The sequence below is a fragment of the Saccharomyces kudriavzevii genome, assembly GCF_947243775.1.
Source record: "Saccharomyces kudriavzevii IFO 1802 strain IFO1802 genome assembly, chromosome: 10".
In the NCBI taxonomy this organism is placed as follows: Eukaryota; Fungi; Ascomycota; class Saccharomycetes; order Saccharomycetales; family Saccharomycetaceae; genus Saccharomyces; species Saccharomyces kudriavzevii.
This window is the reverse complement of record NC_079281.1, coordinates 13874-29882: the sequence shown is the minus strand read 5'-3', so window position 1 is coordinate 29882 and position 16009 is coordinate 13874. Positions and strand designations below refer to the sequence as shown.

The 16009-nt window shown below is 41.3% G+C and overlaps 8 protein-coding genes across 8 annotated transcripts; 2 read left to right on the top strand and 6 right to left on the bottom strand.

Annotated features, from left to right (window-relative positions):
• Positions 1-183: 183 nt before the first annotated feature.
• CBP1 (Cbp1p) lies at positions 184-2139 on the bottom strand (the record flags this gene model as incomplete). Its single annotated transcript, XM_056228844.1, has 1 exon — positions 184-2139. One exon carries the CDS (start codon positions 2137-2139, stop codon positions 184-186), a length of 1956 nt encoding a protein of 651 aa, XP_056082922.1.
• Positions 2140-2427: 288 nt separating this feature from the next.
• Positions 2428-3243, bottom strand: PEX2 (ubiquitin-protein ligase peroxin 2; the record flags this gene model as incomplete). Its single annotated transcript, XM_056228843.1, has 1 exon — positions 2428-3243. One exon carries the CDS (start codon positions 3241-3243, stop codon positions 2428-2430), a length of 816 nt encoding a protein of 271 aa, XP_056082921.1.
• Positions 3244-3933: 690 nt separating this feature from the next.
• OPT1 (oligopeptide transporter OPT1) lies at positions 3934-6333 on the top strand (the record flags this gene model as incomplete). The annotated part of the gene is made up of 1 exon (XM_056228842.1): positions 3934-6333. One exon carries the CDS (start codon positions 3934-3936, stop codon positions 6331-6333), a length of 2400 nt encoding a protein of 799 aa, XP_056082920.1.
• A 406-nt stretch (positions 6334-6739) lies between these two features.
• On the bottom strand, positions 6740-8113 carry SKDI10G0090 (uncharacterized protein; the record flags this gene model as incomplete). Its single annotated transcript, XM_056228841.1, has 1 exon — positions 6740-8113. One exon carries the CDS (start codon positions 8111-8113, stop codon positions 6740-6742), a length of 1374 nt encoding a protein of 457 aa, XP_056082919.1.
• Positions 8114-10240: 2127 nt separating this feature from the next.
• Positions 10241-11011, bottom strand: OSI1 (Osi1p; the record flags this gene model as incomplete). Its single annotated transcript, XM_056228840.1, has 1 exon — positions 10241-11011. One exon carries the CDS (start codon positions 11009-11011, stop codon positions 10241-10243), a length of 771 nt encoding a protein of 256 aa, XP_056082918.1.
• A 567-nt stretch (positions 11012-11578) lies between these two features.
• Positions 11579-12601, bottom strand: SKDI10G0070 (NMT1/THI5 family protein; the record flags this gene model as incomplete). Its single annotated transcript, XM_056228839.1, has 1 exon — positions 11579-12601. One exon carries the CDS (start codon positions 12599-12601, stop codon positions 11579-11581), a length of 1023 nt encoding a protein of 340 aa, XP_056082917.1.
• A 665-nt stretch (positions 12602-13266) lies between these two features.
• Positions 13267-14163, bottom strand: SKDI10G0060 (pyridoxal 5'-phosphate synthase subunit PdxS; the record flags this gene model as incomplete). The annotated part of the gene is made up of 1 exon (XM_056228838.1): positions 13267-14163. The coding sequence occupies one exon, from the start codon at positions 14161-14163 to the stop codon at positions 13267-13269; it is 897 nt and encodes a 298-aa protein (XP_056082916.1).
• Positions 14164-14524: 361 nt separating this feature from the next.
• SKDI10G0050 (uncharacterized protein) lies at positions 14525-15199 on the top strand (the record flags this gene model as incomplete). The annotated part of the gene is made up of 1 exon (XM_056228836.1): positions 14525-15199. One exon carries the CDS (start codon positions 14525-14527, stop codon positions 15197-15199), a length of 675 nt encoding a protein of 224 aa, XP_056082915.1.
• Positions 15200-16009: the final 810 nt, after the last annotated feature.

Below are 16009 nucleotides of genomic sequence, written 5' to 3'. Positions count from 1 at the left end.
TTTAAAAGAATACTATATTTTTCACCCAAATATAACTTGGATACATTTGTCTGATGGCTGTGAGAACGTACGAAATAAAATGCGATGCTTGAGTTTAATATATATTTACAGAAATTAATTTTCTTGCTTGTTTTTGTAATTATCGTGATTGTGGGTATTTAGAAAAGTAGATAGATCGAATGTTTACCTTAAGTGACGCTTGATAGCTGAGACTCCATGCTTTTTAACATCCTGTACGATTTCCTTATTTGTCTTGAATTCTGAATTTCTTATCTGGTGTTTCAGCATGAAATTCCAGTCCAATTTCAATTCGTCAATCGTCATACCATTCTGGTATAGTTCCGCGCATGCCCAAAGGAAGATATCTGTTCTTTCTATTTTAAAAGCACTTAATGCAATATTCCTCAGGATTGTAAACCTGTTTTGATTGTTAATTTTTAGTTCAACATCACTTGGAGTAGAGATAATGAAGGGATTACTATTTGATTTTGTCCAACGTGTATTTTTTTTTTTTGTAGCAATCAAATATAATAATTTTGCCAAGTCAATATCCTCCTTTGCATTAACAACAGATTTGCCATTCTGCTTCTTATAATGACAAAGTTTCTTAATGTATAAAGAGGAAACGACGTTCCAAAGTGAGCTTCTGTGTTCAGGGTCATAATCATGTGCTTTCATCAATAGTTCATTTATAAGTGCCATCAAATTATCGGTGAATTTAACTTTTGAAGCCAATTTCCAATCTACCAATTCGTTGATAATAGACCCATATGCCAACATTGCCTGTTTCGGTGGTATCGTATCCAATAGTTTAATTGCCTTGGCGATATGATCGAGATTTTGTGTCTTGAAGAGATGGATAATAATTGCTTGGTAATTTTCCTGTGAAAGCGTCCTAAAATTCGTTGTTATTTGCTTCAAAACCCTATCTACACCGTTGGAGTCGTTGAATTTTAAATGCATCCTTAGCAATGAGGAAAGACATCTTTTGTTCAGCCAAACGATATGATGGTTCTCAGGCAATGTGTATCTATTGATGTTTTGCATAAGTTCCTTGGCCATAGTTAAAGAATCGCGCTTGGTGATGAAATCAATGAGTGCTGGTAGTATCAACGGGTTATTGCAATAATACTCAGGAGTCAATTGCCAAAATATTTCACTACATAAAGATCTATAGGCTCTATTATGAGTACAAATCTTGAAGACTTTATAAATGATTCTGGAGTCATGTGCAGAAATCGAGACGTAATGCTCCTTGATTTTGTTCCAAGTGAAATACACACTTGCCACGTTTCCTCTTCTATAGTTTTCGTCGATGGACTTATATGCAAGTAATACTTGATCATCTCGCAGTTTTAACTCAGTCGCCGAGGAGAAGTTTATATTCATTAGCTTGTTTAGTATAGCCTTGCAAAGTTGTGGAGCTTCATCGCCCAAACCGAGCGCCTTACTGGAAAGAATCTCCAATTGAAATCTGGTCAATTTTATGCCGTTCCCGGCTCTACGTTCAAATAGGGAGTTCAATTGTAAATATTTGACCAGGTGGACATGATCATGCAATGGATTCGGGTACGCTAATGTTGATATGATTTTTCTTGCGTACGGTTCGTCTAGCTTGGTATCTTCCGCAAATAATCTGTAGTACAAGAGGAAAAGATCGGCAGCCATGACTATGTCCCCCGTGCTGATGGCGTCATCGACGCACCAGTGCATGGTATCCACTTGGGTAATTAAGGGTGTTTGTTGTCCTGCCGATGAGACTTGAGAGACTACTTGGTTAACCAGATCCAAGTTCTTCTTACTCTGATACAAACACTCTCTTCGATACAGTCCTCTTGTAGTCATAGATGCGTTTTTGGTGCGATCAACAAACCTGACGAAGTCTTCGATCTTGACCTCGTGCAATATAGAATTTTCCAGTAGGGTGTTTCTCTCTTTTCGAAGATTCTTGTAGTCCGCCATGTCAGACCAATACTCTCGTATTTTCAACTTGTCGTCACTATTCAAACTCGTTTTGGTGCTTATAAGGGTCAACACCTGTTCCTGCAGCGAATGCCCGCTATTATGGCTTATTCGTCGCAAGGCCCTGGTGGGCACTATTATAAACCTCTCGGTCCTGTGCCAAACGAGACGGAGCATTGGAAGAGAAAGGCAGAGAAAGAAGCAAAATACTGTGCTATTCTAGAATACTCACTATTTTTACTACTCCTCGAGTAATGGACCAGTCCCTAAACCATCCTGCGGTACTACAATGCATGCATTACATTACATCTTTATTCTTCCTTCTTTCTTTTCTTTTTTGATGCATCTGAGTGAAAAAAAAAAAAAAAAAAAAAAGGGATTTGAGGCCACGTGACCTATCCAGACGAAAGGAATATGAACATGCTTTAGTGTATATATGAATATATGTAACAGAGTCGGGTCTTCTCAGTACACTGGCGCGGCAGTCAAGCCTTTTGAAGCACCGCATGCATCACACACGGACCATTCCAATGCCTTCACTACACAAACATAACAGTAGTTCGCGTGACAACAAGCGATCTGGTATGGGTTGGTCGGGAAACGGCTACAATGGGCACAAACCGTCTTGGATGTGGTGCCCAAGCGAGGGCTCTGCGGCCTTTTGGCAAAGGGTAAGAGCCCCCTTTTGGTAAGCAGTGTTTTGGAGAAAAGTTCCAACAGCGCAGTCCATAGCAATTGCCTGTTTTGATACTCTAACCCAGCGAAAACAGAGTTCGAATAGAAATCAGAGATGGGAGCGGAGCCATCGCCGACTAATCTTGTGGAGTAGATGCTGAACACCCGATACAGGGGCGACAAGAATGATCTCGCACCAGCGCCATCCGCCGCCAAAAATCTCAGGAAATTAGTCACATCGCAGCCATGGTACAGCAGGTTAAGCCACTTGTACACCTTCATCCACACCACCCGCCTCCTGCCGCCACTGCCATCGAAAACAAAATGTGTGATCTTCTTCCATACATATCCAGCCAAGACAGTAACCACATACAAGGAGCGTTTCCTGCAACGGAAAGCCACACCACTGAGAGCGGATCCGTACGTGCTGCTAGAACCATGTTGCGGCAGAAACCTCGCCGCACACAGGAACACCAGAGAGTTCACCACCAGTTCCCATTCCTCTTTGTATCTATCCGTGCTGAATGCCGAATTGAATTCGGACCAGAATTGCCCATACAGTTCTTTATCAAGCGCTATCGAGTCAAGCTGCGCGACCCGAGACATCCTGCGTTGCCTTTACCTTGCGTGTTCTTGCTTATCTCGGCAGAGCCTACCCGTTGTGGTCTTCCTATCTGTTTTCTCATCCCTTATAAGGTGTGGATACAAACAATCCTGATAACATAGGGGCAGTAAATCGTATCGACAATCATCTCCTCGGGCCGGTTCTAACTCCCGAGATGCTGCTGCTGCTGCTGCTGCACCGCATCCAGACTAGGACATAGCATGAGTCCGCCCTTGTTGCAACGATAGACACGATAGACACGATAGGCCTCTCCCCGCTGACCACTTGCGCTTGCATTGGCTTGATTTTTTTGTTTTTTCCTTCTTTTTTTCATGCCGCCACACCTTCGGACCGAAGACGCCACACTTGCCGTTTTTTGCACACACATATGAGGACAATAGCCGTTTGCAAGGCACGGGCTTTCTGAGCAGTCGCTGTGCTGCGTAATAGTCACCTTCAAGCCATTGCAATGGCGGTGAATAGCCTTGCAAATGCCTTAGTTGCCGTCAGAGGTGGCTCTTGCTTACGTGAAAGGGGCATATCTTCTTTTTTCTTCGAAAAGAGCACTTCGATGGCTAGTTTCAACTATATATACGGATGGACAGCTCTCGGAAAATTTGCATTCTTGGTAAGGTGTTTGCCAATATACGGAAAAGCACAATCGTAAGACTTTATCTCGCGCTGTACAATTGATGAGCATCATACATAGGGACATCGACTCCGTAGAGTCGGAGCCCTCGCCATCGCCGGCTGCCATCCCCATCCAGATCAACGTGGAAGACGAAAAGAAGGACGCTTTTGTCAAGAATATCGACGAGGATATCAATAACTTCACGACCACTACCGACGAAGAAGATCGTGATCCGGAGAGCCAGAAATTCGACCGCCATTCCATCCAAGAGGAGGGTCTCGTTTGGAAGGGCGACCCTACATACCTGCCCAATTCCCCGTATCCGGAAGTGAGGGCAGCAGTTTCCATCGAGGATGACCCGACCATCCGTCTCAACCACTGGAGAACCTGGTTCCTAACCACTATTTTCGTAGTGGTTTTTGCCGGTGTCAATCAGTTCTTTTCCCTAAGATATCCGTCGCTAGAAATAAATTTCATTGTCGCACAGGTCGTTTGCTTCCCGATAGGAAGGGTGCTGGCTCTTTTGCCCGATTGGAAGTGCCGCAGGGCTCCGTTCTTTGATTTGAATCCGGGTCCCTTTACCAAGAAAGAACACGCGGTGGTCACCATTGCCGTAGCGCTCACCTCTTCCACTGCATACGCCATGTACATTTTGAACGCCCAGGGCAGCTTCTACAACATGAAGCTGAACGTCGGATATCAGTTCTTGTTGGTTTGGACATCTCAGATGATCGGTTACGGTGCCGCGGGTCTGACCAGAAGATGGGTCGTAAACCCTGCAAGTTCTATTTGGCCTCAAACATTGATTTCCGTGTCATTGTTCGATTCGCTGCATTCGAGGAAAATCGAAAAGACTGTCGCAAACGGCTGGACAATGCCCCGCTACAGATTCTTCCTGATTGTTCTTATCGGATCGTTTCTCTGGTACTGGGTGCCCGGGTTCCTCTTCACCGGATTGTCATATTTCAACGTCGTTCTATGGGGCTCCAAGACAAGACACAATTTTATCGCCAACACAATATTCGGTACCCAAAGTGGGCTCGGTGCCCTGCCAATTACGTTTGACTACACTCAAATCTCCCAGGCCATGTCCGGTTCCGTCTTCGCTACACCGTTCTACGTCTCCGCCAACACTTATGCGTCAGTGTTGATTTTCTTCGTCATTGTTCTGCCCTGTCTTTATTTCACCAACACCTGGTATGCCAAATACATGCCCGTCATTTCGGGTTCCACTTATGACAACACTCAAAACAAATATAACGTGACCAAGATCTTGAACGAGGACTATTCCATTAACCTCGAGAAATACAAGGAATACTCGCCTGTGTTCGTCCCATTCTCATACCTGCTGTCATACGCTTTGAATTTTGCTGCCGTCATCGCTGTTTTTGTCCACTGTTTCTTATATCACGGTAAGGAAATCCTTGCCAAGTTCAAAGACCGTAAAAACGGTGGCACCGACATTCATATGAGAATCTACACCAAAAATTATAAAGACTGCCCCGATTGGTGGTATCTACTCTTGCAAATTGTCATGATCGGGTTAGGATTTGTGGCCGTTTGTTGCTTCGATACCAAGTTCCCAGCTTGGGCATTTGTCATTGCAATTTTGATTTCTCTCGTAAACTTCATTCCACAAGGTATCTTGGAAGCAATGACCAACCAGCACGTTGGTTTGAATATTATTACTGAGTTGATCTGTGGTTATATGCTACCTTTAAGGCCGATGGCGAACTTGCTATTCAAACTATACGGTTTCATTGTCATGAGACAGGGCCTAAATTTGAGCAGAGATCTAAAATTGGCCATGTACATGAAAGTCTCCCCCCGTTTGATATTTGCTGTTCAAATATATGCCACTATCATATCCGGTATGGTCAACGTTGGTGTTCAAGAGTGGATGATGCACAACATTGACGGCTTATGTACCACCGATCAGCCAAACGGATTCACCTGTGCAAATGGTCGTACTGTTTTCAATGCCTCCATCATCTGGTCTTTACCAAAATACCTTTTCTCCACGGGACGTATTTACAACCCATTAATGTGGTTCTTCCTGATTGGTCTTCTATTCCCCTTAGTCGTTTACGCTGTTCAATGGAAATTTCCTAATTTCAAATTTGCAAAACACATTCATACACCAGTGTTTTTCACAGGTCCAGGTAACATCCCCCCAAGTACACCCTACAACTACTCATTATTTTTTGCGATGTCATTTTGTCTAAATGTAATAAGGAAAAGATGGAGAGCCTGGTTTAATAAGTACAATTTTGTCATGGGAGCTGGTGTCGAAGCTGGTGTAGCAATCGCTGTCGTCATCATCTTCCTATGTGTACAATATCCAGGTGGTAAACTCAGCTGGTGGGGGAACAACGTCTGGAAGAGAACGTACGATAATGATTATAAAAAATTCTACACCTTGAATAAAGGTGAGACGTTTGGTTACGATAACTGGTGGTAATCATGAAACATGAAACCAAATTTGCAAGACTTCATCTTTAGCTATCCTAATTGGAATAGCCACACATTATATCAAACTTTAATTCATATTCTGTAGTATTAAGAAAATATTATTTCTTTCATTTCTCCAAATTTATTCAAATACAAAACATCAAAACTAATTATTTACTTTTAAACTTATAAAATAGCGGCAAAAAACAAAAAACAAAAAAAAAAATGACATCGTGATTTTGAAATATCACTAGAATAGGTATCGCATTGAGGTTGTAGTTACAATGACATTCGAACGGTGTAACATGATTCGATTTGAGATTTGAAAATTGCATTTAAGAACCATTTTGGGAACATTTTTTCAAGTTTACTATGTATCTACACGTTTTCTATTTGTACATAAATCTACTGCTCTATCAGTATATTCTTCCATCCTTCATTACAAGCAGTAAATTGGTCTCCGGCTCATCCAAAATCTCAATGTTCTCTAAAGGATTCGAGTTCATCATCAATAAGTCAGCAATAAATCCCGGCTTGATCTGTCCTAGTTTGTCTCCCAGTCCATTCATCTCTGCAGGCGTGACAGTGGCCGAGAGTAAAACATCCTGAGCACTTTGAACTTTTCCTCTGATACGGAACTCTTGGGTTTGGTAGCCATATAGAGGGCCCAACAAGTCCGAACCGTAACAAATTTTTACTTTTTTACTCTGGGCAATTTTTAATGCTTCAATACCTTTGTAAAGAACCTCAGCATTTTTTTTACTATTTTCCGGTCCTAAGAAGGCGCTGAATTGATCAGAACCCATCACTTTGTAAGTCACTAGAGTTGGTGTCAAATAGCAATTCATTTCTGCCATTAGTTCTGCTGTACGTTCATCAAGTAGATTTCCATGTTCAATACCCTTAACACCTAATTTGAGACAATTTTGTATGGCCTCTGGAGTGTAAGCATGTGCCGTTACGTACGTATGATAGGTGTTGGCAATTTTCACTAACGCATTTATTTCATCATCACAGAATTGCTTGTTTGAAATTTTGTCAGTTGGAGATGCTACACCTCCACCTCCCATAATCTTGATAAAGTCCGCGCCTCTTCTAAATTCCTCTCTAGCTGCTTTATAGCATTCAGGAACACCATCAGCTATAACGCCAACCTGACCGAAATGGCATGAACAGCTGTCAAAAGCACTTGCAGGTAGCGCGCCAGATCTCAGGTCACCGTGACCACCAGTTTGCGAAATTGCATGACCGCAAGTTATCAACCTGGGGCCATTCAAAGTGCCCTGTTGCAGCTCAGCTTTTAAGAAACCTTCAGCTCCACCACAGTCCCTCACTGTTGTAAAACCTCTTGCTAATGCAGCTTCTAAAGTGTATCTTATTCTTAGTAAAGCGACTGTTTTCGGCATTGTCATCAACTTCCCTAAGTCCGCTTCCCCAGCAACTGAGGCAATATGAACATGGTTGTCAAAAAACCCTGGAGTCACGTACTTTCCAGTACCGTCGATAATTTCGAAAGCATCCTGATCAACGGCTACTGATTTCTCAGAACCAAACTCGACGCTCGAAATGATGCCGTCTTCTATGAAGATGTAGGCGTCGGGTAAAGTAGTGCCACTCACTACGTCTATCAGATTAGTTTTGCTTATACAGATTTTCTTGAGGGGCTTTCGGCGCCATGGCGCTACTAGATCCACCAGGGACTTGTTCATTCCCTCGTTTACATCGATATCTCTGGTTTCCATTGCTTCTTTTGTTGACATACCGTTATGGGGCGTTTTTCCGTTGCGCATAGAGCTGGGGTAGATTTTGGAAAGATGATGTTTATATACTATCCTATCGGAGATTATTTACCGCCAGATGTTCCTTTTATCATCTTGCGCCAGCTTTCGTCGTTTACAAACGATAATGGGAAGGATAAAACTTTAAGAAGTAACTTTGACTCCTTCAAACATGGAGATAATGCCATTTTGTAGTTGACTTTTGAAGATAGGCTAAAACATTATCGCCGGTGTAGTGTACTTTACAGAATATCGCCTTGAGACTCAAGACAGAGTGCGTACGGGCGCAGTGTGGAAAAGGACAGCTCAATTAATTTTTCGGTGGCTTCTCTTGAAAAGTGTGAAGGCTGCGCTTTGCCTGCAGAATAAAAGAAAATGATCAAACAAGCGCTTTTATTTGTTGAAACCTTTTTACGAGGGGATCGTTCGCAAGAGTCGATCAGGGGACTTCTATAAAACCTACGGTATGAACTGCACGACTACATTAGCGATTTTACTCTGATAAATCCTCAAATTAAGGTGCCTGCAGGAGAAACTTCGATATATCAAGGAAAGTCTATATTTTATTCCAGGGCTCACAAAATCTGGATAGGGGAAACAGGGTCCACGACCCTACTGCCTTTGTTAGCTGGAAAAAAGCGTACAGTAAAACCCTCGAAACTGCCACGGCACCAATATCTCGCGTGACATGAAAAAAAAAGCTATTCATAGATTACGTAATTGCCTTTGAGCATTTTGAACAGTTATCTTTGGAGCACATACGGAGAAAGTTTAGTGCAGTACATTATTGGGAATCACAGGTACTATGAAAATTATAAGTGGCGATGAATTTTGCCATTGGAAAGTATGATTGACAACTCGTGCCGAAAACAAGTTTTTGAAACGGGTCCGTGTCATACACGGTACATGAACTGATGAACAATCGCAATATTGATATAAGAATATCATTCAACTGTTCTCTGCTTGGAGGCGAACATAATTGAGCGCTTCACGAAGGAATAGCTGGGAATTGATCTTCGCTTACTCTCTGTTTCAGCATACAGTGTCGAAGGAAAAGGTTACCAACGGAGTGATTAAAAAGCATACTTTCGAGGAAGCGTATGCTCAACGAAAAGACATATCATTGCGGTCTTCAAAGTGACGAGGCGGAAATTGTGCACGGCGTGACGTAGTTCTCGTTCCTGTGCCGATGAAAAGCCAAGAAATTTGACTTTTCTCAATATTTGCCTAAAGAATGGAAGTCTTTAAGAATTCCATGTCTTAAGGAAGGAGATCAGCACGATTGGTGATTAATTGATTCAGCGGGAACTTTGGCTTTTGATCATCATGGGGTACAAAAGATCTTTCTCGCGATAAGAAGATCCTGCGGAGATCTATCGATTTTATATTATCTGGAACCAAAAAGATGTGTTCTACGGAATGGTCGACAGACAAGTTGCGAGGAAGGTCAACCGGCGAACATACTGACGTCGGTTGAAGTGAGAAATGTGTAATCGGGCTATATGGACCTTTTCTTTCGAAGAAAGAGAATATAATCCCACTGCCATCTGGGTTCTAAGGGATAGTTGAGAAACAAGGCAATAAATAATTGGGACATGCTGGAGAGATCACTTAGCCCTTGCGGGCGTGACGTGAGGTAATAAAAAACAGGAGGACATACAGAGATAAAAAGGCATGCAGAAGGGAAAATAATTGTCTAGCAGACTGGTTGCGAGGTCCATTCAACGGATGCTCTAGGCACTAGAGAGTTTATGCGAGGGTAGTTTAGGTCGTCAAAAATTCTAGGCAAAGAAATGATTCCCACCCACTGCCACCTTATACCTTAGTTTAGCGCAGGCGCTTCAAAATGGCCGTTAAATTCAGCAGTATGCAGGATCTAGAAATTTACCACGTGGAAGTATTCTATGCTACTTGAATTTGGTGCAGTTCAAAACCCAATCGGCCTCTGGTCTTAGCACCTTCAAAAAAGATTTACAAGAAAAGTATGAGGTTGTCTCAATCAATTTCTGGACTACATTATAGTTCGGTTTTCCGGATATCTCACTCTCGGAAGAGTTCACAGCATTTTAATAACTACTTACTAAGATCATTTATACACTACGTACAATTACCGAGTCTCTTTGCTAATTTTAGATTTGTTCAAAAAACGCTTTCACTGCCGTCGTAGTTGAAGAACTTCCCATTATCTTCAGGTACTACTTTGCCAAAAACATTAACCAACGCGGAAGCGCTTTCTTCAGGCGTAATGACCTCTAGAGAACTAACATTTATATTTTTCTCTGCAAAATGATCAATACCATATTGGCCCATATCAGTAGAGACCAGACCGGGGTGAAAGGTGACAACAGTAAAACCCTCTGGCTTCAACTCAAAGCTGAGTGCCTTTGCATCATAATTCAAAGCAGCTTTTGACTGGCCATACGCAGAAACATGTATAGGTAGGAAACCCGTAATAGACCCTGCAACACTGGAAATGAAAAATATTTTCCTAGTCTTTTTCAATAGAAGCAATGGGTAGACCTTCTGAAGGGTCAATATTGGCCCAAGGGCATTCGTAGCGTAATGTTCAAGCCACACGGATTTAGGGGTCTTCAAGACGTCGTAATATGAGTCAGATATCCCTGAGCTTGCAATAAAAATATCAATGCCCTGGAAAGAAGGCGTTTCCTTAATCTCACCTGCAACATTATCAATACTTTCATCCTCTGTAACATCAAGCTGAACAATATGAACATTTTTTCTGATTTTTCCTAAATCTTCCAACTGTTTGTTCTTAGGCAATGAAAGTGATCCACGGGCAGAGGCTATAACAACATTGCATGTAGAGGCGCTCAAAGTTTTGACCAGATTGAAACCGATCCCGCGGTTACCGCCAATAATAAAGTAGGTTGTTTTTGATGAGCTGCTCATGATAAATTTAGTTACGTTGAAATCTGTCCAGTTATATTACTAGTGATGAGGGCATACCTAAGAGACATTCAAAAGCAATCAAAGAATGGTCTCCCCCCATATTCTCCCATTATTTATAGTCGTTCAAATTTTTTCTATATTCGCCATTACTAATGATATTACTAATTTTGTTACTAATAGTATTACTAATAGTATTACTAAACCTATTAGTAATGATTACTGACACCCCTCCAACAAAAAGTATTTCTGAACGAATAGTGAAAATTAGTTGGTTTTATCAAAACTGCGGGTACTTTGATGAAAAAAAAAAGAACCTTGAAGGCAAATGTTTCCAGCTGATTTGGGACGCATAATGTGCCGATTACGTTCTAATTTGTGCAGATCAAAAATTCTTGCCAGCGGTATCGAAAGTATCAGATAAAAGTCATGCTGAAAACGTCATAAAACATATTCTTCGTACGTACATGTATATATCTATATCAAGGAGGAAAGCAAATAGCTGACGTGAAATCGTGGATAAAAGGAAAAAGCTTCGATCAAAGTGGCTTGACAACTGGTGCGGCCTGTTTAGGCTGGAAGAGCCAATCTCTTGAAAGTACCTTCCTTTCTACATTTTTCTTGATGAATAGCCATTAATCTTTGAGCTTCTAAAGGATCAGAAACTTCTTCAGGTTCTGGCCAGGATAAGTATTCATTGGTGTAGTTAGAGACATAGTCTGGTGGCAAGATAGCCAATCTCTTACCGTAGCCGGTAACTTTCTTCCAGTCACGATGAACATTGAACAAAGATGAGGAGAAGTAAGCGTAACATCTTTGGTATTGTTTGTAAGATAATTCGGTGTCCAATTGAGGCTTGAAGTCAACGTATTCCTTCCAAGCTCTGACAGGGTCGCTTAGAACATAGTCAGTAGCCTTCTTGATGGCTTTCAAAAACTTTCTGACCTTTTCAGGATTCTTCTTCAAGAATTCATCGTTACAGATGTAAAGGACGGTACAGAAACAACAGCAACCCAAACAAGCCAACTTGTCAATTCTCAACATCTTGGCATCGCTTGCTGGTCTGCCCTGCTTGGCCAAGTATTCTTCCAATTCGACTTGTTGCATACATTCAATACCAACACCAGCATCAATCTTACCTTCAATGATGTACTTGGCGATGTTCATACCACATCTGACGGCAGTGTAGTCTTCTGGAGACATACCGTAGTGCTTGGTCAATTCGTCAATTTGGATCTTACCAAATTCACCAACGTAACCGATTCTCTTACCCTTTAGGGATTGGAAGTCTTCGGTGATACCGCTACCTTCCAAGTATAAGACACCGGTGAATGGTTCATCCAACAAAGAAGCGACAGAGGTGACTGGGAAACCACGGGCCTTAGCAGCCAAAGTGTGGATCATGGCTTTCAAACCCATGTCGACCTTACCAGATCCAATCAACTCAGTGACATCTGATGGATTGGTTGGTTCCAGAAGGGCAAGATCTAGACCTTGTTCCTTGAAGTAACCCTTGGTTTGGGCCAAGAAGATTGGGATATGGTATGGAGCTGGTTGCCAGTTTAGCAAAAATGTAATCTTATCGGTAGACATATCTTGGATGTATTTCTTGTTGGTGCGTGAGTTCTATATAATTGAAGAAAACAAGAGTACAAGGAACAACAAGAAGTTTGAAGCATGAATAAAATAACGCAAGGCTTTTATATCTTTCTTTTCCAGTCATTTTAGCATCAACGTGTTTCCAGTGCTGTGCTGTTTGTTCAACAGAAGCCACCTTGCCTCTTCTGAATGAAAATAATATTTCATGCATACCGCTAGTTGAATACTTTGCGTTCTCCGCAATGAATAAGCCATTCAAATCAAATTGAGGTAGTCGCATCATAGTTGAAAACCGATAAATGTATGATGTTGTCACCTGGAGGTGATTTGCTGTCTTTATGCATTGCGCGCCAATCTTCATTCCCTTGAAAAATTAAGCAGCCCCATCGCTTAATCGCATATTCAAACCGTCCCTCAAGAGAATATACATTTACGTATATATTATATATATGAACGAGCGTGCCTTTTGGTTGAAGAGAGCAAATAAGATACAGAGAATAATGAGGATTTCCTCTTTGATTTTCGTATATACAAACTGAATTGAACATTATCTCATGTTGTATACACCATATGATATGTAATGTGATATGTAGTAACTGCGGTACATTTATGGACACTTATAAAAAAAGACAAAAATATGCTTGTAGGCACCAGTTATCTCACCATCCGATTTCAGAAAGTCTTGTGCCATTTTTACCGGCTGCTTCATTGATTGATTGGATGGAAATACCACCCATCAGATCACCCAAATCGCTGGACACTTGTAATAGTTTTGCTGGGTTGTCGTAGTGAGTTGTGGCTTCAACAATGGCACAAGCTAACTTCTCAGGATCTGATGACTTGAATATACCCGAGCCAACGAAAACACCCTCACAACCCAATTGCATCAATAAAGCAGCGTCTGCTGGAGTAGCAACCCCACCAGCAGCGAAATTAACTACGGGAAGCGTTCCATTTGCCAGTGTAGTCTTCAATAACTCGACTGGGACCCTTAATTCTGCGGCCTTTGCTTCAAAATCGGACTCCTCTTTCAAAGCCTCTTTATACTGCTGAATCTCTCCCCTGATCTTGTTGATGTGCTTGACAGCTTCTGAAACATCACCAGTACCGGCTTCACCTTTGGTACGAATCATTGCAGCACCTTCGTTTATCCTCCTCAATGCCTCACCTAAATCCTTGGCACCGCAAACAAATGGAATCTTGAAGTTGTTTTTCTCAATGTGATGAACCCAGTCAGCTGGGGTCAGCACTTCACTTTCGTCGATATAATCTACCTGTAAGGCCTCCAAAATTTGTGCTTCTACAAAGTGTCCGATACGGACTTTTGCCATAACTGGAATTGACACTGCAGCCATGATTTCTTTGATCATATGTGGATCGGACATACGACACACCTTGCCAGATTTACGCATGTCAGCAGGAATACACTCTAGTGCCATAACAGCACAGGCACCTGCTCTTTCTGCGATAATGGCCTGTTCAGGTGTGACAACGTCCATAATTACACCACCCTTCAACATTTGGGCGAGCCCAGTTTTAACCTTAAATTCTGACATTTTTTTTTTTTCGTCTTCTTGGATATCTATTTTGTTATGGCTCCTTTCCAGGAATCAGAAAAATAAATGGATGACCGAGAGGCATACTAGTTTTATATGTGTGTGGAATTCATTCGCACGACCATGTAGTTCTCTTCTTTTCCTGCTGCCCATTTTATTATTGACACGATATAATGTGGCCACTGTTATGCTATTAGGCGGCGCGCCATTTAATTGGAAACTGTAAGAATGGCTGGAAGCATATTTCAGAATTCGGTATTCCAGAATTATTTATTGATAAAGGCCCCTTTCTGTGAGTAGACAGCACACTCTTGCCATTTTTAAGCCAATTCAAGCCAGGCTATTACCCAATTATCGAAGAATGACCATCGTTATCGGAGTCTTGGCGCTACAAGGTGCATTTATTGAACATGTCCAACATGTAGAAAAATGCATCGTCAAAAACAAAGACCAATATAAAGAAAAATTATCTGTGATTACAGTAAGGGATGACAATCAACTAACCAAATGTGATGCATTGATCATACCCGGCGGAGAGTCAACCACAATGTCTCTTATTGCTCAAAGGACAGGATTTTACGATGATCTTCACGCATTCGTACACGATCCAAGGAAGGTAATCTGGGGTACCTGTGCGGGGCTGATCTACCTTTCGCAACAGTTATCTAACGAGGCAGAGTTGTTAAAGACGTTAGATTTACTGAAAGTTAGTGTGATGAGAAATGCGTTTGGAAGGCAAGCCCAATCTTCCACTCGAATCTGCGACTTTTCAAGTTTTATTCCATACTGTGATGATTTTCCTGCAATATTTATAAGGGCCCCAGTGATAGAAGAGGTGTTAGACTCGGAGGAAGTTCAGATTCTATATAAACTAGATGGAAAAGATAATAATGGTCAAGAGCTAATTGTGGCCGCAAAGCAAAATGATAATATCCTTGTCACGTCATTTCATCCGGAATTGGCAGAAAATGATGTACGGTTTCACGATTGGTTTATCAGAGAATTTGTCCTAAAAGCTCCAATGAGTGGATTCTAGTTCCTCTATTTCAAGATAGGGAAATGCGAGATACGTTTTATAGATAACAGTTTATATCAGAAGGGTGTGCAAAATAAAATTGTGTGCTGTCATGTAATACTATGCCGAGGAATTGTGAAAGGCCCTATAGCATCATTGACTTAATTACGCCCAAGCAAATTTGTGCGAGTCAATGAAAAAATGGGCAAAAGATATCAGAAAGTATTGACGAAGTAAAATCATATTGGAAAAAATATAGCTTTTTGGTAATGTTATTGTATGTAAAACTGTTGAAATACGGTGATGACAAGGATTCCGTATTAGAATGGACGTTACCAAGATTATCTTACCTGAGGACGTTCTTCAGAGTCGCTTCAAAAGGTACTGCTATGATATTTACAAAACAAAAGAGTATTTCGTATGAAGCTGTTATTATGTTTGCCTGTTATGGTTTGGTGGAAAATGTTCAGCGAATATATTTTCGCTTCAATTTTCCTGGCGTTGTTTTATTTTTAGGGCTGTTCTTTTATACCGAGATTCAAATGTTATGTCGTAGACGTAGTTTCTCTAAAAAGTTTATCCAGCTTTCCAAGGAAATCATTGCAAATTCATCAGGTATCCACGTAAAAAATACTGGAAAGGTGTCGCAATGTGCTTCAACTCTTTTATATATTATTTGAAAATTTGGCAGTAACATGATAAGACATGCGGAACTTGTATATCCACGTTATCTGTTCATCGTATAATTCCGTTCTTAGTGAATGAAATGCTATTGCACATACGTGAATACTGCTGTGATAGCACCTATGTCATAGGTACTTTATAATGATG